Raw genomic sequence first — 24,777 nt, 5'->3', positions numbered from 1 at the left:
TATACAAATTGAAGAGAGACTGAAAAAAATAGGTCATAGTAGATATTTCTTACCCATAATCAGGAAGGATCGGAGTTGGGCCCGCCAGCACTACCCCCGACGCGCGTTTCATGTGGCTTTCTCAAGGGGAAAGATATTTCTATATTTATTGGTGGTTCATGGTTACTTCATTTCTTTTGTTTGGATACCATGTTGGGAGTACGCCACTATTTCATATGGTGGTAAGAATTTACTATGTGGTGGGACACTAAACTCTAGGCCATTACCATAATGATGATTGTGTGCCATATGAATCTTTTTGTATTCACATCCTAAAAAAAGCTGCACATATGATGGTTACCATTCATTAAGAACGGTGTTTCGTATCCCAGTCATAATGAGGGGTGTGCAGGAATAAAATGTGCCGAATTCATTAAAAAGGAGCAAGTCACTTAATGAATTCCGCTCATCTGATCTTGGCGAGCGAGGCCTCGAATCCCTGACTGGTGTAATAATTCTGGCGTAAAAAACAACGCCAGTTTTAAAGACTTTGGTAGGCAGGAGCAGCTACACCACGTCCTGACTACTCCCATTTTGGCAGCGCTGCCCAAAACTGGTGTGTAAAATTTGTGTGCGACTGTGAAAAATCACAATATTTTTGCACATTTCAAAGTGTTTTATGGCAGTTTTCTGGCATAAACACTTGGTTGAACCAGGGTGTATATACGTTTAGCCTTCACAAGTCTGAGTTTTATGGGTGGGTATGGAGTGTTTCATGTATGGACCATTATTTCTGGAGCAGCTGTGGCTCTTGTAACGTCAACAGCCTCGAAGATCAGGAGATCTTCTGCGATTGTACTCCATAGAACATGAGACACGGACATGTGAATTTGGCTTTACTCAAAACAATCTGCTCCTAGCTGTGAATATCGGCAGGCGGTCCCCTAAAGCTACATCCAAATCATGTCTCCCGCACCACTAAGATTCCTAAAGAAGTGTTGGAGAACAATTTTATTGACCCGTAATGACTGACGAGAAAAAAATAAAGTTGCATGGCGCAACTCAATGGAAAACCACATCGTGTGAGCAACAATGGGCAACCACTATATACTCCTGTCCATGGGCATCCTGTCTGTAAGGTTAAAGTGACTAGGGACTCGCCGTAATACCAGACACGACCTATGGTGTGCTTTTTGAAAAAAAATAAATAAATAAACCATTTTTCTAAATCCTGGAAAATCCCTTTACATAAAATTCTGCTGTTCCCATGCAGCTGTACTTTGTAAATGCACGATTAAAATGTATATTGAAAAAGAGGAAATCCTGCCAAAAATCCTATGCTATATTTTCCTTTAGGAGCGAATTCCCATTAAAGCCTGTGCCAATGACATTTCAAGTTAATCTCCTCCAAAAGGAAAGGAACCAAACGTGAACCGAGCTCACACTTCTGCAAATGTCTTAAAACTCCACACATCTGGAAGAGAGGCATTTTTCCCTTCCCACCCCCACCCCCAAAAAACCCCAAGAGAACTGCACAAATAAAAATCAGCCTGGAACTTTTAAATGGCCGAGCACACAATGAATTCACCTCAATTCACCGTCCATCGGTTTTCATTTCTGGAAGAGGTTTATAAACATTTTCTTAATAGGTTTCCTGTGAGAAGAAACTTAAGTGAACTTCTAAGATAACGGAGGCGTAAAATTCCATGGGATCCAAGTCGCTGCTTATTCTGGTATTAAATGCACAAAATTGTTCTTAATAAATTTATGTATCTATGTTCTTAAGGATAAAGGGTATTGCAATTGCTAATTTAGTCCCTTTAACAAATGTTCCTCCTGACGAAACTGTAGGACGTAACTTTGCAATGTCAGTGGAAAGTTCTGAGATTCCTAGGTGTAAAATAGCAAAGCGTACGCCCTCGGGCGAGCCGTGGAGCTGCTACACTCCTATGCTGTAGAGCCTAAATAAGTGTCGAGACATGCTTGGGATATCAGAAGAGAATTTCAAGGATTACTCGAATAATTACAACCGCATCTAAATATAAACCCCATCATGTACGTGAGCCAGTAATGTAAGCCCAATCCAATATGGCCCTTGGGTAGTGGGACCAAGGCTGCAGCTGATCCCAGATTTCCTCTTCATGTTCAGTTTGTCTGAAGGTAGAGACCGTGACGCCAGCGCTGATTGGGCGCCACGTGTCATTCCACCGCATCACAGCCCTGGGACCGCGAGTGCTGACACCGCTGGAATGGCGCTGGCACGGGAGGTTTTTTATTTTACCGGGGCCGAACATTTAGTTTAAGAAGGGGGGTTGTCCTAGTAGCGGACAACCCCTTTAAGACTTTGTAAATCCAGCCTTGCGGAAAAAATAAATCTGATGAGGTTTTGCAAGCAGAATTTTATTTTAATTTTTGCTAAAATTTGTTTGGAAGAGGTTTAGAGTAAGATTTGAAGACTTCGAAGCTTCCCCCACCCACATGGTGATTTTACAATTAAGCGAATACCCTGCTCAAAAATACTTCGTGAACCTTGCCTTAATAAATCACCCCCATCGTCTGACCTATGACTGTGCTACAGCTATAAGGACAAAGCCTCCATGTTTTAGTTTTAGATGAGTGTTCCCTTACAGACAACTGACAACAACAGTCACATGTGGACATGACACGTCATCCCTGGAGGTCAGTATACACTTTTTTTTGTGGGCTGTAATCTGGCAACAAGGATTTAAATTCCCCTACAGACACCGCTACGGAGGAAACCGGACCATGGTGACAGCTGTAATGCATGGATGTGTGGTGTCTTTCTTAGTTGCCTTTGGAGTGTCCTAAATGCGAGACCCCCTTCAATTGAAAATGTCCTATCCAGGTAGTTGAAACAAGGTTTCCCCAAACCAGACAATCCATTTTAAAAGACAGAACTCCAAGGATCTTTCCGATGTGGACCTACTGATAACAGGAAGCAACAGGGAGTGGTCCAGTCAGATTCCCGCCCTGCTCCTTGCTACTTCCTGCAAACGAGTTATCTACATAAAGTTTTAACAACTCCAGAAATTGGTCCCATCACATATTCGTAATTTGGAGGTGGACTGCTAACAGAAAAAAACGATAAAATTAAACCTATGACACTACTTTGCTATTACCAAAAACTTGTCCATGCTGTAAAATATCACAATCCACCGGCAGCAAATAGTATTTTTTGCTTTATGCAGGCCATAGACAGTCTATACTGCTATTCTATATATACACAAGTTCACGTCAAGTTTGCAAAAAGTTCCCGACACCTAAATGCATTTCCATTGGCCCCCAATTATCCAGAGTTGATATGATTCCTTTTGCTGTAGAGAAATACATGGCATTCAATGTAGAAGGATCCAGTAGAAACCCCTTCAGCATCTGCTTATCTTACTTATTATAACAGGATGTTAATGGTGACATATGCAACTGTACACCGGTGTAGCAGTATATTTCGTAGACTATACTATACGTTGCAAATGTCATTTACCGTATCAGTCCAATGGAGGACTTGTTCACATCTTAGCCTCTGTTCAAACTGTGCTAAACAACAATATGCTAGATAGATTTTGCTCCAAGAACAACCAACAAAAAATCCTTACTCCATCACTAACCAACTAACAGAAGACAATGACTTTCCTTCAGTTCTCCATTTTAAGAACACATGTACTTCATCTGCTTTTATCCCCCGTAAGTGATGGAAAGCTCTTCGAGAACTGTACACAACATATGGCTATCAGCTGTGTGAACGGTATTGAAGTGAATACACTATTTCTTTACATAGTTCATCTTCCTAGGTATACAGCTTTCGGTGGGTGCACCTGGGACCCATTACTGGACCTCCAAAGACACTTTGATGTTAAGTGAGCAGGAATCTGTCACAAGGAAGGAAAGGTACATACTGTTGACTTAAAAGATCAACCCCTATTAGACCAATGCACATATGATATTTCACATGTGAACTGGCTGACTGCATCTAATTTAATATTCTCAGTTTATACAAAGGATTGGAAATACCGCCATCATATCCATATACACTTCAGTTCTCATTTACAGTCCAGAAAATGAGAAATGCTGTTCTGGCTCTTTAAAAATATGTTTACATTAATTTTGAACTTTTTTTGTTTACAGTCCGATAATCTCTAACCACGTCAACCACTAGAATAAACCATGACTGCTTTTGATTCAGTGGTGATTAATTCACCCATTGCGGTACCCAATAAATTTCACAACATCAATTAATGTCATGAGACTTTTTAAACTGCAGACAAACATGCAATAACTACAGTAATGAATATTTTTTTTTATAAGATGCATTGGCTTAAAAAACAAAAATATATTAAAAATGATTAAATAATATACATACACATCTAATGCAGGATATGCTCAACTGAAGTTTTCTGCTAGCCATTTCCCTTTGTCAGTCCCAGGGGGACGGGAGGATATAGAGAATCTAATATGTTTTGTGGCCTTTGACTTTGACAGTAAAGGGTCAAATCATATGGAGACAACACCAATGTACAAATCAGGATACAGTGGGTACGGAAAGTATTCAAACCCCTATAAAATTTTCACTCTTTGTTTCATTGCAGCCATTTGGCAAATTCTAAAAAGTTCATTTTTTTTCTCATTAAAGTACACTCTGCACCCCATCTTCACTGAAAAAAAACAGAAATGTAGAAATTTTTGCACTGTATGTGGAAAGGAAGATTAGGGGAGATTGTGGTTTGGTGCAACTATTCCACTAATATGTTTTTGTAATTCTGCCCCATTGACTGATAAAAGTCTATTTAATAAATGGTACCCAAGAGCATGGTCACAGGAATGGCTGATATGCACAATGAGATCATGGTCATCTCAACAACTCTACATATAATAACGTTGTTAAAGATCCGCGTAGTTAGCATCAGTAAGATATTGGATCTAATCACATGAGAGAAGGTCCATTTTTCAAAAAGTTTCTAATTTTTCCCTCGAGAAATGTAATTAAACTTTCAGTGAGAGACCTGATCCCGTTACACACCATTCCGAAATACGTCTTAAAGGAACACTACACCGAGAAATTGATGTTTAAATTAAAACAATCTCATCATCCTCACTGACCAACAGTCATGCAGTCATAAATCATCGATATGGGCAGCACATCACTCCATGTAAGCATGCGAAGTGCTACCGATAATACGATACTGATATGGGGACAGAATGATTCGAGCAGCAATCATTCTGCCCTGATCATTGTTAGTTGGTCTGTGATCATCAGTCGCTAACATGTATTGATGGGTTGATGGGACAAAGATCAATCCAGTAAAAAGTCCCTTTTTATCTCCTTCAGATCAATTCTATCTTTGGCTGTGGCTGGCTGAAGCCTCACTGTACCCATCTAGCAACTTAGCGATCTTATGTCCTAAAGCAGGTAAGAGCTGCAGCCAGTTGTCCAACAATAGCATACAGGAGAATGAGAATATACAGAGTCAAAATAGGATTTAAAAAAAAAAGCAAGCTTAAAAGCACCACTACAGTGCTGGAGTGGTGCTACTAATTAACCTCCGTTCCCCTAGTATTATATTTACCAGCGGCTGTTTTCTGTGCTCATCGACGCACTGGTCGGTCTCCAGCAGTTTGTGACCTGCCGGATCGCTCTAGTGTTTGCTGGGCGGACAGAAGACAGAACTCCGTGTAAGAGCGAGGGGCCTCAGACCTACACAGAGCTTATTACCATTACCTCTGACTTTAGGTCAGCAAGAAGTTACAGCGGATGGTGACTGTAATACTAGGCCCAGGGAATTTAGTTTAATGGTACCACTCCAAAGCAGGAATAAAAACCGCCGGAGTAGCGCTTTAAGGGTGGTATGGCTGGGAAGTTTTTATACATTTTTTGTGTATAGTATTAAGAAAAAATAATTGATTAAACTATGGTGATTTCTAAGCAATTTTGTCTACATCCCCCTTAGAGTTTTTACAATGTTGCTTATTAGTAGATGTGCATTTTTACACACCATTGACAATTTCTAGATGCCCTCCATGCCGCTCCTGAGTCCTCCAGAACACTATCGGTCTCATCACTAACTAAATGGGCAGGAGTTCTCAATAGCTTATCAGGCTAACCAGTAACTAATCTACTATTTACTGTAGGATTCAGAAGTAAACCAATATTTGCAATTAGTCTGAGTACAAGAAAAGTAATAATAATAGCTTGAATTTGGTGACTTTAAGCCATAGTGGCTATGTACCCACAAGTATTGGACTTGTATATGGTTCTGCACCATAACAATATAGATAGTTCATATCCAAATTTGGTGCACATGAACCAGTGACAAGGGGACATCAAAACAGTAAGGCCATGTTCACATGTTCAGTTTTTTACATCAGTATTTGTAAGCCAAAACCAGGAGTTGGTGATAAATACAGAAGTGGTGACGTGTTTCTATTATACTTTTCCTCTGATTGTTCCACTCCTGGTTTTGGCTCACAAATACTGATATAAAATACTGACCAAAGACTGAATGTTGCCTTAAAAATAGAATTGTATTGATTAATTCATAAAATAATAAAGCATGTATGGCAAATAGCCAGTAGATGGCACCACATGGTAACAATGGGGAGTAAATACTGTTAGAATTATTAATCACCATAGGTGGCACCTTATTCTTATAGGGGTAAATTACACCATGCTTGGTGTTTTTTTTGTTATATCTTTGTACCTAATAACAGAGATTGTATGCTCTTGTATTAGATGTTATAATTTTTCCACCTATGGTGATTAATTATAACTATTTACTACCCAGTTGTGACTATGTGATGCCATCCATTAGCCATTCTTGCTTTATTATTTTATGAATTATTTAATAAAAGCCTATTTTTCATGGTTTACATGTTCTCTGGTCACGGTTTCATGTGCTCGAAATTTTTGTATGATCTCTTTAGGATTCATGAATGGTCACTTAGCACTGGAAAACCTGCTCACTTCCACATCAGGTGAGCAGCGCCGACGACATTGTGACGGTAATACGTGCCAGGACTGGTGCCCGATACCTACCAATTGTGCACCCGCTGAGGATGTTTCAGCAGATATCTGCCAGATTGCATGCACGAGTGACCGATCATATCTACCTGTCCTATTTATTGGGACATCTATAATAATAATAATAATAATAGTTTATTTTTATAGCGCCAACATATTCCGCAGCACTTTACAAATTTTAGGGGGGACTTATACAGACAATACAGAATAAGCATATCTCATATCGAACGGAGTGAGGGCCCTGCTCGCGAGCTTACAGTCTATGAGGAAGTGGGGGAGACACAAAAGGTAAAAAGTACATATATTGTATAATGCAGCCTTGATATACTGAATAGGATAAATAATAATACATGGACTGGTCGCCAGCCAGTATGTGTGCAGTCCTGACAGAGGCTTTTATGTGCATGGTTGGTTTGAACCCGAAGTTGAAGAAGATTTTAATATGGGGGAAAGCTGGGATGGACAGAGTGTGTTTAGGTGATACGCCAGTCTAAAGAAATGTGTTTTTAGGGTTCGCTTGAAACTGTGGGTATTGGGAATTAATCGAACTGTCCTGGGTAGTGCATTCCAGAGAATTGGCGCAGCACGCGAGAAATCTTGGAGACGGGAGTGGGAAGTTCGGATTATGGAGGATTTTAGTTTCAAGTCATTTGCAGAACGGAGGGCACGTGTAGGGTGGTAGACTGAGACAAGGGAGGAGATGTAGGGGGGTACTGAAGCATGGAGCGCTTTGTGGGTAAGCGTGATAAGTTTAAAACGAACTCTATATTGGATGGGCAACCAATGCAATGACTGGCACAGGGAAGAGGCATCTGAGTAGCAGTTGGCGAGGAATATGATCCTGGCTGCTGCGTTCAGGACGGATTGGAGAGGGGAGAGTTTAGTAAGAGGGAGACCGATTAGTAGAGCGTTACAATAGTCAAGACGAGAATGAATAAGAGCTACAGTAAGAGTTTTTGCCGAGTCAAAGGTGAGAAAAGTCCTGATTCTTGAGATGTTTTTGAGGTGTAGATGACATGAACGAGCGAGTGATTTGATGTGAGGAGTGAAAGAAAGATCTGAATCAAAAATGACCCCAAGACAGCGGGCTTGTAGCTGGGGAGTAATGGTTGAGCCACAAACGGAGATGGCAATATCGGGCACAGGTAGGTTAGTGGAGGGAGGAAAGACGAGTAGTTCAGTTTTTGACAGATTCAGTTTTAGGTAGAGGGAGGACATAATGTTAGACACAGCAGAAAGACAATCACTGGTCTTTTGTAGTAATGCAGGGGTGATGTCCGGAGCAGAGGTGTATAATTGGGTGTCATCAGCATAGAGATGGTACTGAAAACCGAATCTACTGATTGTTTGTCCAATAGGAGCGGTGTATAAGGAGAAAAGAAGGGGGCCTAGGACTGATCCTTGAGGAACCCCGACAGTAAGCGGAAGGAGAGAGGAGGAGGAGCCGGCAAAAGACACAGAGAAGGAGCGGTCAGAGAGATAAGAGGAGAACCAGGAGAGAACCGTGTCCTTGAGGCCAATAGTGCGGAGCATAGTGAGGAGGAGCTGGTGATCCACAGTGTCAAATGCTGCAGAGAGATCCAGGAGAATCAGCAGGGAGTAGTGACCATTAGATTTAGCTGTTAGTAGATCATTAGAGACTTTAGTGAGGGCAGTTTCAGTAGAATGTAAAGAGCGGAAACCAGATTGTAAAGGGTCAAGAAGAGAGTTGTCTGAGAGATAGCGGATTAGACGGGAGTGGACCAGGCGTTCCAGGAGTTTAGAGATAAAGGGAAGATTGGAAACAGGTCTGTAGTTGGCCGTGCAGTTCTGGTCGAGGGATGGTTTTTTAAGTAATGGTTGTATGCTGGCGTGTTTAAAAGAAGAGGGAAAGATACCAGATGAGAGGGAAAGGTTGAAAATTTTAGTTAGGTGAGAGGTGACAGCTGGAGCAAGGGACTGAAGGAGATGTGAGGGAATAGGGTCGCTGGTGCAGGTGGTAGGGCGAGAAGATGCAAGGAGCCTGATCACTTCATCTTCCGTGACTGGTTCGAAGTCAGAAAATGAGCAAGATACAATGTGGCGGGGGGGAGCATGCATAACATTTGGGGATTGGGAGAAAATTTCCTGTCGGATATGGTCAATTTTTTCTTTGAAATAGTTAGCCAGATCGTCAGCGCTGAGGTCGGTGGTCGGGGCCTGTGCTGTTTGATTGAGGAGAGAATGAAACGTGTCAAAGAGTCGTTTAGGATTATTGGAAAGTGAGATGATGAGGTTGTTAAAGTAGGTTTGTTTGGAGAGGTGAAGGGCAGAGTTATATGTTTTCAGCATAAATTTATAGTGGAGGAAATCTTCGGGCAGATTTGATTTTCTCCACAGCCGTTCAGCGCACCTGGAGTACCTCTGGAGAAGACGTGTTTGAGGCGTGTGCCAGGGTTGTCGCCGTCTATGCCGAATTGTTCTTTGTGTAGGAGGTGCGGCTTCATCCAGGGCGCATAGCATTATTTTGTTATAATGCTTCAATGCAGATTCGGGACATGAGAGGGAGGAGATTGGGGCCAATGATGATTGCAACCTTTTTATAAATTTCTGGGTGTTAATGGCGTGTAAATTTCTATAAGTGTGGACGGTGGGAGTGTCTTGAGTAAAGTCACAGTTCTTGACAGAGAATGAAAGAAGATTATGGTCAGAGAGTGGAAGGGGAGAGTTAGTAAAGTCATGTACTGAGCAAAGCCGGGAGAAGATCAGGTCCAATGTGTTCCCGTCCTCATGTGTAGGAGAATTAGCAAGCTGTGAAAGGCCGAAGGAGGAGGTTAATGATAAAAGATGCGTGGCAGATGGGGAAAGAGGATCGCCAATTGGGATGTTAAAGTCTCCCATGATTATCGTGGGGATGTCGCAGGATAGAAAATTTGTAAGCCAGGCAGCAAAGTGATCCAGGAATTGACGGGGGGGACCTGGGGGGCGATAGACAACCGCCACTCGCAGGGAGAAGGGCCGGTAGAGTCTGACTGTGTGGGCCTCAAAGGACGGGAAGATAAGGGAGGGTACAGGGGGATAACCTGAAAAGTACATTTTGTTGAAAGAAGCAGACCAACACCTCCACCTGATCTGTTGTCAGGTCGCGGGGTATGAGAGAAATGTAGGCCACCATAGGAGAGAGCTGCAGCGGCGGTGGTGTCCGACTGCTGGATCCAGGTTTCAGTGAGAGCCAGAAGGTTGAGGGAATTAGAGAGGAAAAAGTCATGGATGTAAGAGAGTTTATTACAAGCTGAGCGTGCATTCCAAAGGGCACAGTTGAATGAGACAGAAGATATGCAGGGAATATTAATGAGATTAGCAGGGTTTCTGAATGTAACAGGGAAAGAGTTAGTGTTATTATTACTGGAGGGTCCTGGGTTGGGAGAAATATCACCTGCGACTAATAGAAGGAAGATACAGAGAGTGAGCAGATGATTGAGTGATTTGTGAGAGCGTTTCCTGCGTTGTATGGTGGGAATGAATGGATCTGCGTGGTATAACATTGTGAAGAGAGCATGACAACTGTACATAGGAGAAGAGAGGAGTGAGGGATTAATATGGATGAAGTGTGCCGCATTTGTGGGTGAACGGTGAATGTGGATGATTGTAGCAACCAGAGTATAAATGGCACAGATACAAATGGTGAATACTGTTTGCCAAAAAGATGACCTGGAAGCAAGTTTGTTTAATTGTCTTGCATGTCTTACCTGTCTCCTGCCCTGTCCAACTGCCATTTTCTAACTGCCAGGGCACTTTGCTAAATTATGGCACTTCGATAAAGTATGCATAAATGCTATATGCATAAATGCCCCCGCATAAATGCCTCCCCTTAACTAAGTCTCAATATATAGGGACGTATCTGCTTAGATCTGCACAGATTTAACTCATTAACAATCAATCACTAGCTTAAAAGACAACAGGAGACCATAAAGTGCAGGGAAAAAAAAAAAAAAACGAGCAGCAAAGGAGAACAACCAGATGCACAAGAAGCAGAACTGCAGTTGGCACATGAGCAGCTGGAGACCCCCTTTATGCTACAAGAACAGCCCACCAGTTAAAGGGGTTTTCCATTCTGTTATACAACAGAATGGAAAACATCCTTAGGAAAATAAAAAAAAGCCAATCTTACTAGGGATGAGCAAACCCGTGGAAGCTCGGGTCTTCCCGACATTGAACCAAAACTCCTTTGAAAACAATGGAGACTTGAACTTTGGGTCTGGGTAAGAAAAGAACGCCGAACATTGCAACGGACTTCCCCCGGAACGCCGAACATTGCAACGGACTTCCCACAGAACGCCGAACATTGCAACGGACTTCCCCCAGAACGCCAAACATTGCAACGGACTTCCCCCGGAACGCCAAACATTGCAACGGACTTCCCCCGGAACGCCAAACATTGCAACGGACTTCCCCCGGAATGCCAAACATTGCAACGGACTTCCTCCGGAACGCCAAACATTGCAACGGACTTCCCCCGGAACGCCAAACATTGCAACGGACTTCCCCCGGAACGCCAAACATTGCAACGGACTTCCAGGGAAAGTCAGTGTTCGGCATTTAGCACCAGACACTAACTGCCCGGCACAAACCCACAACTTTTAAGTTTGCTCATCTCTAAATCTTACCACCCAAATTTGCCCATCTGGCCATCGCTCAAGGACTGCTACTCCGATAGTCCCTACCAAAGCAGAATGGCAGAAGTTTCAACCACCAGTCACCTGACTGTGCAGTCAAACCATTTCCTCAGCAGTGGTCCATTGGACACATGAAAATTTGGGGGGCAAGTTTAGCGAACGTGGGAAAAAAAAAAGCCTGGCAGAAGAACGCCTTTAATTCAGATTGTCCTTGATGCAGAATAACAATCATGTTGCAATAATCGGCAATTTGTCAGCTGTTCCAGAACAAGCATGATCAAAAATAGACATATGTGCAAACACTACATGGGAAGAAAAATAAAAATGAACACATAGGAGGGGGGAGAAAAAAAATTCTCTCTCGTGCCTCTAATACAACTAAAGTTCTGTAAACTTTTAAAAACAATATAAACTGTTAATCAAGCAGAATAGAGGCCACAAAGAAGTAGGCGACAGTGCAGATGTACCTTTCTAGCTCCCTCACTGGTCGTAACAACCATTTTATTGCCTTAAAACCCATTTCGATTTTCCAAGAAACTAGTAAAACAAACACACATAAAAAGTTCACGTGCATTAACCGCGCGGGTGCAGAGCTCGGCTCCCAGGAGCTAAATAGGATTGGGTTTAGAAACCTTGTGGTCAGAGTTAAGTACTGTGTGAATCCTGCTTCAGCTCTATAGTAGCAATTAGCTAGCGGCAAGCAGCACTGTTAGATATCATCGTGCTGGGGCCAGGCGGACAGTTTATTCCTAACATGGTTCTCTTTACCTTCTTTTTCAGCGACTGCTCAATTTCTTGCAGCTGGGTGCGCGAGCTGCGCTCTATGACAGTCACTTTGCTGTGGTCCTGTTTTTTGTTAAGCCTGTTCTTCCAGTCTTCCTCCCCGCTCTTCTTCAACAGAGCCAGCCTAAGAAGGAATAATATGCCACATTGTTTGGGAGACATTCTTAGCAAGTCATGCAGTCCACAGAGACCCAAAAGAACATTTCATTAAGGTTTTTTGCACAATAACAGTAAAGGATATGCTACTCTGCAAAAGCAATTGTCTAGACACCCCCAACCCCCTGGCATTTGGTTTTATGCAATGCAACAGAATTTAGGTAAGTAAGCCTATTGTAGCGCCATCACACAGACTTCAAGACTGGCCCTGCAGAATAAGAGTGCCAAAGTTCTTAAAGTATGGGAGGGCATTGAGTATGCAGCTTCCTCCATCCAAAAAATGATCAGGCTACAGAAAACAGATACCCAACACTACTGATATATAAAATACTGTACATTTACACAGTCAGTCATTCTTTTAGCCTCAAACTTCTTGTTTTTTTTAGCAGGACTATACAAGTTTAGCATTTTTGGTGGTGCTTTCATTCAATTGCTAAAGCTTTACACATAGAATTTTTTTAAAGTGGTATTCCAATGAAATAAAAATATCACCCATTTATTGGATAGGAGGAGATGTGTTAGATCGGTGTGCATCCCACTGCCAGGACCAGGACCAGGATCAGTGCCCATAATGGGGGTCCAGGGTTACCCCCTCCCTCAGCTCACAAGCTTCACCATCTTTGTCAGTACCATGGATGACGCATTACTAACTCCTCTATCTCCTCTTGGCTGCGCTCTTGAAGCTAGAGGGGAAAAAAGTAAACCCCATTCTGGAGATCAGTGGTGGTCATATTGGTGAAACCCACAGGGATTACCAGATAGGTGATAACGGTTAGATTGGTGTGGGCCTCACCTGTCATACCCACATTGATCTTCAGAACCGGCGGAGGTTCCATGTCATCCCTTTCATTCTGTTAGAAGACATCAGCCAAGAGGAATTCAAGATGGTTGCACGCGGACAACTGCTCAAAGTCTACACCACTGATGGAGGTGGCTAGTGGGACACAGGACCCCATTCTGGCCATAGATGTACAAAGATCTTAACATTCATCACCCATCTGGTAATTTGTTTATCCCCATTTAATAAATTATCCCATGAGACGTAATGATGGTCAACAATTAGACACAACTGAAGAAAACACAGAACGTTTTACACCACGTTCAACTCTGCCGGACATCTGAGATGGAGGGTGAAATACAGTCATCTGCCAAGTCCAGAGACTACTTACATTTTAACAGATTAGCGCTCGGACCCTGAAAAGTTCTATAAAAAGAGACAGAAACTCATTGTATCCCCAGGGGCTGTCAAGGAAGATAAGAACGTTGCGTCACAACACATAGTAGGAGCGCCTGGAAGCCTCGCTTTTATAGAGTGCATGATCCGAGGGACTAAGTAATGAGAAACATATGATTCAGACTAGAATATGAGTCCCAGTCCCTCAGCTAGGTCAGGAGTATGCCCTGACAGCAGAATACAACGTACTGTAGTGTATCCGCTCATTCTGATAATCAATAATCAGATGCATTTCCTCCGCGATCTATTTTCTCTAGAATTTGGTGTTTAGCTCCTAATTCAGTATTCATAACAATTATTAATGGACTGGAGAGGATCTCGCATATCATATCTAACAATTATATTTTTTACCCTTTCCCTGAAATACCCATTGCATTAAGTAAAGGAGGTATTCTCCGGATTATCGAGGGCTCTAATTTATCATCACGCACTAAACATTACTCATTTTATTTTGCATTTCGTAGAATAACGATTACCTGTCTCGGATGGACATGCCTTTGCCGGAGAGGTCAAGATCTTCCTCTGAATTGGTGTCGGCGTCTGGGGAAATTTCAGTTGTCCTCTCCGGGGTCTTGCACTCTTCTAGCTCTGATGCCTGCGGTCTGATGAATCCCGCAGGCGAAGTGTGAGAAACTGCTTGTGATGCTGCGGCGGTGCCAAGAGGTTCAGAGGCCGGCGGCTCGACAATCTCTGCTTATTGTGAAGAAAAGCCCAGCGTTAGTGAGCAGTCACATGGCTCGCAGACTTGTATACCTCTCCCCCCCTCCTCCTATTCCAGCTCCACCGCTGTAATCTGCCCAGCTGAGCTCATCCCCTTGGTTACACATGTGTTTCCTAAAAAAAAAAAAAATGATATCAATTCTAGACCTGAAATGCAAATGTATCACCGCTGCCCTCCACCCCGTCGTCACGTCGGAAGACCTAATGCAATCCATCGTTTTGTCTGCATGTCTGAGCGTCCTGTGCACTCACCACTCGCCGGCATATTCATCTCAGCAGCACAAATGCATAATGCTGAGAGCTGCAAACACTTCATAGGAAGGAAAATGCTTCTGAATGAGAAGCGAATGAGTCATTGGAGGTGGCACCTTCCATAACCTTTCCCTCAGGGCACCAGGGCAGGACGGCCACATTGTTACAGAGCAGGTTAACAACATCCTGTGCTGTGTAACAGAGAAAGAGGCTAGCAGAGACAAGTCACAATGTTGTCACTGTCAGACGGGTGAAGGGGGGTGCTCTCGGCCAGACAGGCAGGCGGGCGAAGGGGGGTCTCGCTCGGCCAGACAGGCAGGCGGGCGAAAGGAGAGATCTCGCTCGGCCAGACAGGCGGGCGAAGGGGGGTCTCGCTCGGCCAGACAGGCGGGCGAAGGGGGGTCTCGCTCGGCCAGGCAGGCGGGCGAAGGGGGGGTCTCGCTCGGCCAGGCAGGCGGGCGAAGGGGGGGTCTCGCTGGGCCAGGCGGGCGAAGGGGGGGTCTCGCTGGGCCAGGCGGGCGAAGGGGGGGTCTCGCTCGGCCAGGCGGGCGAAGGTGGGGTCTCGCTCGGCCAGGCAGGCGGGCGAAGGTGGGGTCTCGCTCGGCCAGGCAGGCGGGCGAAGGGGGGTCTCGCTCGGCCAGGCAGGCGGGCGAAGGGGGGTCTCGCTCGGCCAGGCAGGCGGGCGAAGGGGGGTCTCGCTCGGCCAGGCAGGCGGGCGAAGGGGGGTCTCGCTCGGCCAGGCAGGCGGGCGAAGGGGGGTCTCGCTCGGCCAGGCAGGCAGGCAGGCCTCGCTCAGCCAGACAGGCAGGCGGGCGAAGGGGGGCTCGTTCGCCTATATGACTGCTGCTCAGAAAGGAATAACAAGCTTCCAATGCAACACATTATATTGAGGAAATAGTCTGGGTGTAGAGAAAGGTTCTCTGTCCAAAAACAGTGCCAGCCTTGCTTATTGGCACCTCCTGGTATTACAGCTCAGCCCAATTTAAAGAGTAACAGTCATTTTAATTTCATAAATCAATAGTACACATGAAAATAAGAAACTGTAATATATCTGCTTCTTTCTCCTCCTGGACTGATCTTTTCACTCTCCATTACTGGGTGATCTCTGATATTCAGTGAAGGCAGATAATCAGATTACCGAGATGGGAGATAACAGTTGGTGCTTTTGAAATTCTCTGGAGGAGGGAGGATAGAAGCAGACAGACATTCAGCTACAAGTTCTCCTGATTTATGGTTATAGTACTCCACAACACTTTATGAGCGACAAGTGTCATCTTTTAACTCTGTAAATGGGAAAATCTGTATTGCCTAAAATACAGATTTCACTTGTTAACTGAGAATTTTGAGAATGAAAGATCAGTTTAGCAGGAGAAAAATAGAATTAGACTTCCCGGTAATTCGGTTTCTAATAACCCCCCACGACAGCACACAGGAGGATGTAACCCCACCCTAATAGGGACAGGAAATACAAAGAGGTTTAAATAGCCCCTCCCACATCCTCCCTCCAGTGTTATTACAAAGGACCACAAGAGTATAGATGCTGCAAATTCATTTTTATTTCTATTGATCAAGCGGTCGTAGAAACAATAAGCGAGGGGGAGGGAATTACCCGTGCTGTCGTGGTGGGTTATTAGAAACCGAATTACCGGTAAGTCTAATTCTATTTTCTCTAATAACCCCCACGACAGCACACAGGAGGTATACCAAAGATATACTAGGGAGGGACAATAGCCTGAAGAACCTTCCTTCCGAAGGCTAAATCTCCAACAGACATTAGGTCTAGTCTGTAGTGTTTGGAGAAGGTATGAATTGAGGACCATGTGGCAGCTCTGCAAATATGTTCGATGGATGTGCACCAGGAAAGCAGTTTTCCAGGTCAGCCTGTCCAGTCTTATGGTTGCCAAGGGCTCAAAGGGTGGAAGGGTTAACCCTTTCAGAACAATGTTAAGGTCCCAGGGGGGAACCAGGTCTGTTACTCTAGGGTGGATGCGGGTGGCTGCTGTCATAAATCTTCTCACCCACTGATGTTCCGCTAGTCTTTGATCGAAGTATGAACTTAACACCGCTACCTGGACCTTAAGAGTACTAGGTCTGAGACCTTTATCCAGGCCTTCTTGTAAAAAGTCTAGAATCTGAGCCACATCAGCCCTAAGAGGGTCTGGGCGAGTGGGTGTACACCACCTTAAGAAGGTTTTCCAGATCTTATGGTAAATGGTGTTCGTTACAGGTTTCCTGCTCTTCTGGAGAGTTTTGATGACTTTCTCTGAGAAGCCTCTTGTTTTTAATATCAGGAATTCAGAAGCCAGGCAGTTAGGTGTAGTCTCTGGGGATCCGGATGGTGACTCGGTACCGGGAGAAGGAGATCCTTGATGGGAGGAAGGATTAGAGGACTCTCCACACTCAGACTGGTTAATGTTCCGAACCAACTTCTTTTCGGCCAGCGAGGGGCCACTAGGATTACTCTGGTCCCTTCGGTCCTTATCTTCTGTAAGGTTTTTGAAAGGATAGGTAGTGGGGGAAAGGCATACACTAGTTTGAATTCCCATTTGTAAGCGAATGTGTCCACGCCCAGGCAAGGGCCGTTTGGATCCAGGGAGAAATATTGAGGTACTTTCGCGTTCTGGTGTCCGGCGAAGAGATCTACCTCTGGATAGCCCCATCACTCGACTAACATCTGGAAGACGTCTGGGTTTAGGCTCCACTCTCCTGGATGAATCTTTGTTCTGCTTAAGAAGTCGGCCTGGATATTGACTGAACCTTTGATATGAAGAGCCGACAAGGATAGAAGATGTTCTTCGGCCCAGGAGAATATTCTTGCTGAGATTGCTTTTAAGCTTTCGTATCTTGTGCCCCCTTGATGACGAAGGTGGGCTACCGTGGTGATCTTGTCGGAAAATATCTGAATGTGAGATTTCTGGACCAGAGGCTCTGCTGCTCTGAGGACTTCCTCTACGGCTTTTAAGTTCTCTGAAATTTGATGAGCGTTGGCTCACCTCTTTGGTCCATATACCCTGGAATAGCTCTTGGGAGACCATGGCTCCCCATCCCTTTTCGCTGGCATCCACCTTTATGGTTACCAGCAGATTCTGGATCCATGGTACTCCTCTGTTCAGATTTTTTTCGGTTCAGCCACCAGAATAGAGAGGTCCTTACTCGTGGTGGTATAGGGATTCTCCTGTTCAGAGACTGTGGGGATCCGTCCCAATTTGTAAGGATGTGGGTCTGTAATGTTCGGGTATGCGTCTGAGCCCAGGACACCATCTGAATACAGGATGTCATAGACCCGAGGACCTTAATGATACTGATCTTCTGCTCCTTAGGACATTGATTTTTGCTTTTACCATGACCTGTTTTTGTTTGGGCAGGAATGACATCTGGCTGTGGGAATCCAATAGTACTCCTAGAAATGTTTTTGTCATGGAGGGAACCATATCTGATTTTTTCTGGTTCATTAACCAGCCCAGAGACGATAGTATCTGAGTGGTCAACTGTAGATGTTCTCGGAGTACTGGTACTGAGGGCCTGATTAATAACAGGTTGTCGAGGTATGGTACTATTGAAATGCTCTGACCCCTGATATAAGCCATGATTTCTGCCATGACTTTTGTAAATATTCGTGGGGCTGATGAAATTCTAAATGGGAGAACATTATGATAGTGGACTATTTGATCCCCCTGAGCCACTGCGAATATTAGGAACCTCCTGTGAAGTGGATTTATGGGGATGTGGTAATATGCATCCTGGAGGTCGATTGTGGCCATGACATGGTCCTGTCCTATCAGGGGGACCGTCGACCTGATGGATTCCATCTTGAATCGTTGGTAGTGGATATACTGATTCAGTGGCCTTAGATGGATTATAACTCTGTGTGAGCCATTTAGTTTTTTTTATTAGGAAGAGTCTGGAATAATGTCCTGTGCCTATCTCTCTTTTAGGAACCAGGGATATCACCCCTGAGGACAATAAGTCTGTAAGACCGGATATCAGGGTGGCCTGACGACAGAGGAGAGCGGTGTTAACCTTATCCTCTCTGGAGGATAGGAGGAGAAATTAATTTTTACTCCGAACTTGACAACCCTCGGGACCCATGGGTCTGAGCAGATTTCTTTCCACTGAGGGAGAAAATTCGAGATGCGGCCCCCGACTGTCCTGATGTCATGGTCTGTTCTGACGTTGGTTTTGGGAGAGAAAAAGATTTATGCCTCCTCTACCTTTTGGGTAGCTCCATCGTCCTGTTTTGCCTTTACCCCTATATTGAGGGGTCTGCTCTTGGGAGGGACGAAAAGGCCTCTTGCTCACATTCCTAGGTTCCGGGAGGGCCTTCTTGTCTGAGGCCTTCTATAGAAGATCATCTAGAGCTGGCCCGAACATGCATTTCCCCTTAAAGGGGATCGAACACAACTTCATTTTTGATGCCACGTCGCCGTTCCAGGATTTCAACCATATGGCCCTTCTTACAGAGTTTGATAGCCCAGATGCTCTTGCCGCCACGCTCACGGATTCTGCAGAGGAGTCTGCTAAAAATGCTGTAGCTTTCTGTAGAAGCGGTAGGGATGCAAAGATGTCTTCTCTAGGGGTGCCTGGAACTAGGTGTTCCTTCAGTTGATCTAGCCAACGAGCCATTGATCGAGCTACGCCCGTAGAGACTGCGTTGGTGCTTAATAGTGTTGCCGAGGTCTCCCAGGATTTCCCGAGTAGTCCCCTCCATTTTGTGTTCCAAGGGGTCTTTTAATTGAGAGGAATCTTCAAAGGGTAGTGTGGTTTTCTTTGCTACTCGTGCAATCTGGATATCCACTCTTGGGACTTCAGACCAGCATTCTGCTGTCTCATTGTCCACAGGAAATCTATCCCTTCACTCTGTAGGGGTATTTAATCTCTTTTCTGGAGATTCTCACTCCTCTAAGACCAAGTCCCTAATACTCTGGTGTATAGGGAACACCAATTTTTTCCTGGAACGTAGCCCCCCAAACATCTGATCCTGTACGGTTGGGGGCACTTTTTCTTCCTCGACCTCCATAGTTCTCCTTACTGCCATGAGGAGTTCCTCCAAACTATCTGATGGAAAGTAATATCTCTCTCGTTGGGAGTTATCAGGGGTTGGACTTAGTTCACCTTCCTCTGGAAGATCTTCCGAGATATACATCTCCTCTTGAGAGTCTTCCTCCCCTCCCTCTGGCGGGCTAATCTTCCTCTTTTTGGCTGCTGAGGGAGTAGATGTAGAACCCTGACTAGGTTAGGGCGTAGGGAGCGTAACCGAGGCTAAAGAGAATTTGATCTCCTGATGTACAATCCTCTTCATCTCCTCCATTAAGGAAGGTTGTTCCTGCCTGATAATCTTCTCCGTACAGTCCTTGCATAGGGGCTTTCTATGGGAGGACGATAGTTTTTTTTGTACAGATGGGACATCTGCGTGACGGTTTAACTTTTTCTCCAGATGCAGGTTCCTTGTCCCCCTACACGAGAGGGGAGAAGGGGAGAGGAGCTATAATCACTATTTCCTGCATCTGGGAGATGGACTACCAGTGCCATACTTACTGGGACCGGACCGGCGCTGGGCTCTACAGATGCAGAGCGAGAAGCTTCAACAGACATGGTTTTGTCCTACCTGTAGAGGTCTTCCTGTCCAGGGCTCCTTTTATGGGCGACTGGACCAGCGCCTCCCTCTGTTTAGAGGGCTCCTCCCCAGTGTCCAGGTGAAGATTTCTGATCACCGGCGGCATTCCGCTCTTCTTCCCCCATAGCCTTTTGATGCGGTTCATAGTGGAACGCAACCTGCCGGAAGTGACCTGCCGGAAGGGATGTCCTCATCCATCGTCCCTTCCGGCACAGCGGCGTGAACTCCACATCCTGGAGCTGGCATCGCCCGCGCATCCAGCGGGGGAGAGGAGGAGGAGGAGATGGACCGGAGAGCTCACAGAGGCATCCGGTCAGAAGTTCCCGCAGACCTTGCCCGAGAGCGCGGACTGCAGGAGGGGGTCCTGAATCCAGAGGAGTCGGGAGCAGCAACCTGAGGAGGAGAGGTAAAGACCGCTCGATCCTCCGCTGCCCAGCTAGTAGATTTCCCCCAGTGCCTGTCGCCGGCCCAGCATACCGGGGATGACCTCTTTATCCCTGATAGGGACAGGAAATAACACTGGAGGGAGGATGTGGGAGGGGCTATTTAAACCTCTTCGTATTTCCTGTCCCTATAAGGGTGGGGTTACATCCTCCTGTGTGCTGTCGTGGGGGTTTATTAGAGAAAGAACGGATTTGTCTCGTATATTACAAAGTTCTTATTTTCACTAGTACCATTTATGAAAGAAGAAAAAATACAATGGTTACTCTTTAAAGGGAATCTGTCCGTAGGATCAACCCTCATAAGCCATATATATGGGTATGCAGGTCATAGAAAGCTGAATAAAATGATACCTTGATCTCTGTGATCTGATGTTTTATTACAGAGAAATCCACAATTTTCTTATATGTAAATGAGCTGGAGGCAGATCCTCAGTGAGGGTCTGCCTCACTGAGGATCTGCCTCCAGCTCATTTACATATAAGAAAAATGTGGATTTCTCTGTAATTAGACATCGAATCGCAGATATCAAGGTATCATTTTATTCAGTTTCCTATGACCTGCATGGCCACAGACAATTTACAAGGGTTGATCCTACTAACCGATTCCCTTTAAGTTCTGTACAATCCCTTAACTGAATTGGTCAAATTACATCCCCTAACAGATGCTCCATAGCAAGTTAATAAATGCCATTTATCACCATTTATATGTAGTCTGTCAATTGATGGCAGGCGAGTGACAGGGGAAAAAATTTATGATGCCCACTGCAGACTTTCACTATTATTTTAGAGACTAGTGTTTAATACCGGTACATACAAAAGTAGTAGGTGCTATTTAAAAGGAAAAGAGAGACGGCTTGGTTAAGATAACCCAGCTTTTAGTGCTCATTCAAGATGTCTGTGCACAAAAATCGCGGCTCGCGTCAGCACTATATGTTTTGCCCTACTAGGACAACGGCGAGCATAAGCCAGAGGGAGAGATGGAGATGCCCAAAATCACATCCATCGGACCAGACAGACCCGATTTCCATGCAGCGCAGGAGAACTTAAAAGGGTTTTTGGAGGTTATACAGGGGGTATCATAGGGGTTATACAAGCATTTATGGAGTGCAGCACTGTCGCTGAATAAGGCATAGTTTTAGTTATCTGCCAAAACTGGCGACAAGTGCTATTTACATGCAGATTACCCCTATAGCTTAAAGAGAACCTGTGTCATGTCTGGCTGTCTTAGTGGAGCAGTGACTACAAGGAAAAAATTAATATTCTCCCTGCAGCTGCTCGCTTCCAGTCATTGGGTCTGTGCAAGACAGTCACTGCTCACTGTCCTGTATATGCGCTGTAATCATGTATGCGACGTCTAGGCAGCAGCCCCGGCGTCTCCCATGCGACGTCTAGGCAGCAGCCCCGGCGTCTCCCATGCGACGTCTAGGCAGCAGCCCCGGCGTCTCCCATGCGACGTCTAGGCAGCAGCCCCGGCGTCTCCCATGCGACGTCTAGGCAGCAGCCCCGGCGTCTCCCATGCGACGTCTAGGCAGCAGCCCCGGCGTCTCCCATGCGACATCTAGGCAGCAGCCCCGGCGTCTCCCATGCGACGTCTAGGCAGCAGCCCCGGCGTCTCCCATGCGACGTCTAGGCAGCAGCCCCGGCGTCTCCCATGCGACGTCTAGGCAGCAGCCCCGGCGTCTCCCATGCGACGTCTAGGCAGCAGCCCCGGCGTCTCCCATGCGACGTCTAGGCAGCAGCCCCGGCGTCTCCCATGCGACGTCTAGGCAGCAGCCCCGGCGCCTCCCATGCGACGTCTAGGCAGCAGCCCCGGCGCCTCCCATGCGACGTCTAGGCAGCAGTCTCGGTGTCTCCTATGTGATATATACTGCAGATCTCCCACTGCCTGAGTTCTATAAATGTAACGTGAGAAGTGATGAATTTCCTAATGTGAAGAGATCTGCAGTATAATATACATCTGTGTTCGGTACAACTGCTGAGAGTTAATTAAATATTTGATCAGGGTAATTTTCAAGTCAATTTTGTGCGGCCCCCAAATGATGGTATAAATATCCAAATGGCCCTTGGCAGGAAAAAGGTTCCCCACCCCTGCTTTAGCACCTGTGTGTATTAATAAATATATAAGTGATGTAATAAAAGAATCAGTATTATGTTTAACACACATGGGATACAAAGTCACATAGTACGGGCTCCGAAAATCCCACCTTACATAAACCTTTACGGAGAAGTCTTAACCGTGAATGCTCCAATCTACAGCGAAAGTTGGCAACCACAATCTGAAGGAAACATTGCGATTGCCACCAGGGGGCGCGAAAAACAAACATCAAAGCAAGGAGGAGACAAATGACTTGTCGGTTCTGACCCCGATCTTTAAAATCCGATGGCCCGAGGTCACAATTACCCTCATTGCCTTGTACATTGTGTATTACTAATTCATCCTTTGACATACGGCTCGGTGACTGCAACGTGATACTTTAGTCACTGATAAAAAAACATTGCTGCACCAGTACGTCAAAACTCAACATTGGATGTGGAATAGTATTGCATAGATGACAACGGCAATCTGTGGTCTTGTCTGGCATACATGTGGTGTCAAGACATGCTGGGAGTTGTAGTTTTACAACACCTCGTCAAACAGGTTGCAGATGATCGGATTTGAGAAATTGAACCAAAATTCCAGACAAAAAAAGAATGTTCTGATTAGTATTTGCATCTTATCTACTGTGTGACAACCAATACAGATCTCATAGGGGTTCCATGAAACATCTGCCATTTGAGCATATGGGAAAGCTGAATGACCCCTATCATATATTTATATTTTTTATTTATTTTTACACACAGCAATGGTTGTTGTACTAGCTTTATAGGTTTAAAAAATAAAAATCCTCCATATAAAACTGGAGGTGCACACCGGTACAGCAGATCGGCCACCACTCTGATGACGAAGCTTCTCGGGTCCCAGCCGGTCTCTGTTCACCAGGCTCCAGACATGACACGTTGATGCGTCACCTCTACAGTCCGCCGGGATTGCTGGTAGCATGGAAGCGTCAGCACGAGAGCGGGAGGGGTTGGGAGAGTATTATTAATTTTGTTCTTTGGAGCTGTATGATGCCCATAGACTTCTGAGGATGTGCGGAACCGTAACAAGCTTGTGTTTAGCAGGTCTTAACCGGTCCTTTCATTTGTTTTGAATATGCGGGTTTGACAAATCTACAGTTATTTCCTCTTCATTCCTGAACATTACAGCTCGGTATACGGCTAATCCGGTATCTTACATATAAACGGAAGTTTTATCTAATATAAAAATAATGAATTATGGGAAGTAGACAAACTAAAAGAACAAAGAACAATAAGTGAAACCCATTTGTAAAGAAATCCATCAACAATTCTTTGGAAATCGAAATGTAATTCTCAAACTTCTAAACTTTAAAAGGTGTTTCCCAGCGGCTAGAACAATGCAAAGCTTCCAGGACAATGAGCCGCGAGGATGTAATAATGCCGGCACGCTCTGCATTAGGATCAAAGTCCAGGATATAAAATGTGGTAACGACAGCGATAACTGCACTGTGACGATAATGGGGGGAATTCTGAACAGCTCACAAACACGGCTAATGGCAAAAAGGCTTCTTAGAACTTACTTATGGTAATGTTCAGAGGATCAGGCACTTGCCATAAATATGTTTAGTTCTAGCTGGCAGAAATGCCTTGTTCTCCTGAATCTATTGACATTTTTCTTTTGTTTTTGCGTCTCTCCTTTCTGGATATATGGCCCCCTTTCTCTGGAACATAAATCTTTTTTTTTTTTTGCCAAAAGGGAGTGGCCTTTAAGAAGACACACCCAGAGGTCTAGACATACAGGGAAGAGGCAGCAATAAGTCCGAAAAAAAAACCCCAAAAAAAACAGAATCCGGTAAAGAACGGCATTTACAC

General features: G+C 44.9%; 1 protein-coding gene across 11 annotated transcripts in view; it reads right to left on the bottom strand.

The window, feature by feature from the left end:
* SVIL (supervillin) overlaps positions 1 to 24,777 on the bottom strand; it is a 221,523-nt gene that overhangs the window by 53,075 nt on the left and 143,671 nt on the right. For 10 of the 11 annotated variants that reach the window (XM_073677601.1, XM_073677606.1, XM_073677602.1 and 7 more), the window contains 2 exons: positions 14,296 to 14,512; positions 12,415 to 12,553 (listed from right to left, as the gene is read on the bottom strand). In XM_073677601.1, coding sequence (XP_073533702.1) covers positions 12,415 to 12,553; positions 14,296 to 14,512 — 356 coding nt within the window. The remainder of the gene's footprint in view (positions 1 to 12,414; positions 12,554 to 14,295; positions 14,513 to 24,777) is intronic. The other variant, XM_073677600.1, reaches the window with a different exon arrangement.

This window comes from Phyllobates terribilis, unplaced genomic scaffold (genome assembly GCF_046119375.1).
Source record: "Phyllobates terribilis strain yellow unplaced genomic scaffold, ASM4611937v1 Scaffold_4__5_contigs__length_816908805, whole genome shotgun sequence".
Classification (NCBI taxonomy): Eukaryota; Metazoa; Chordata; class Amphibia; order Anura; family Dendrobatidae; genus Phyllobates; species Phyllobates terribilis.
Note: the sequence above shows the minus strand (reverse complement) of the source record. Positions and strands in the feature narration are given on the sequence as shown.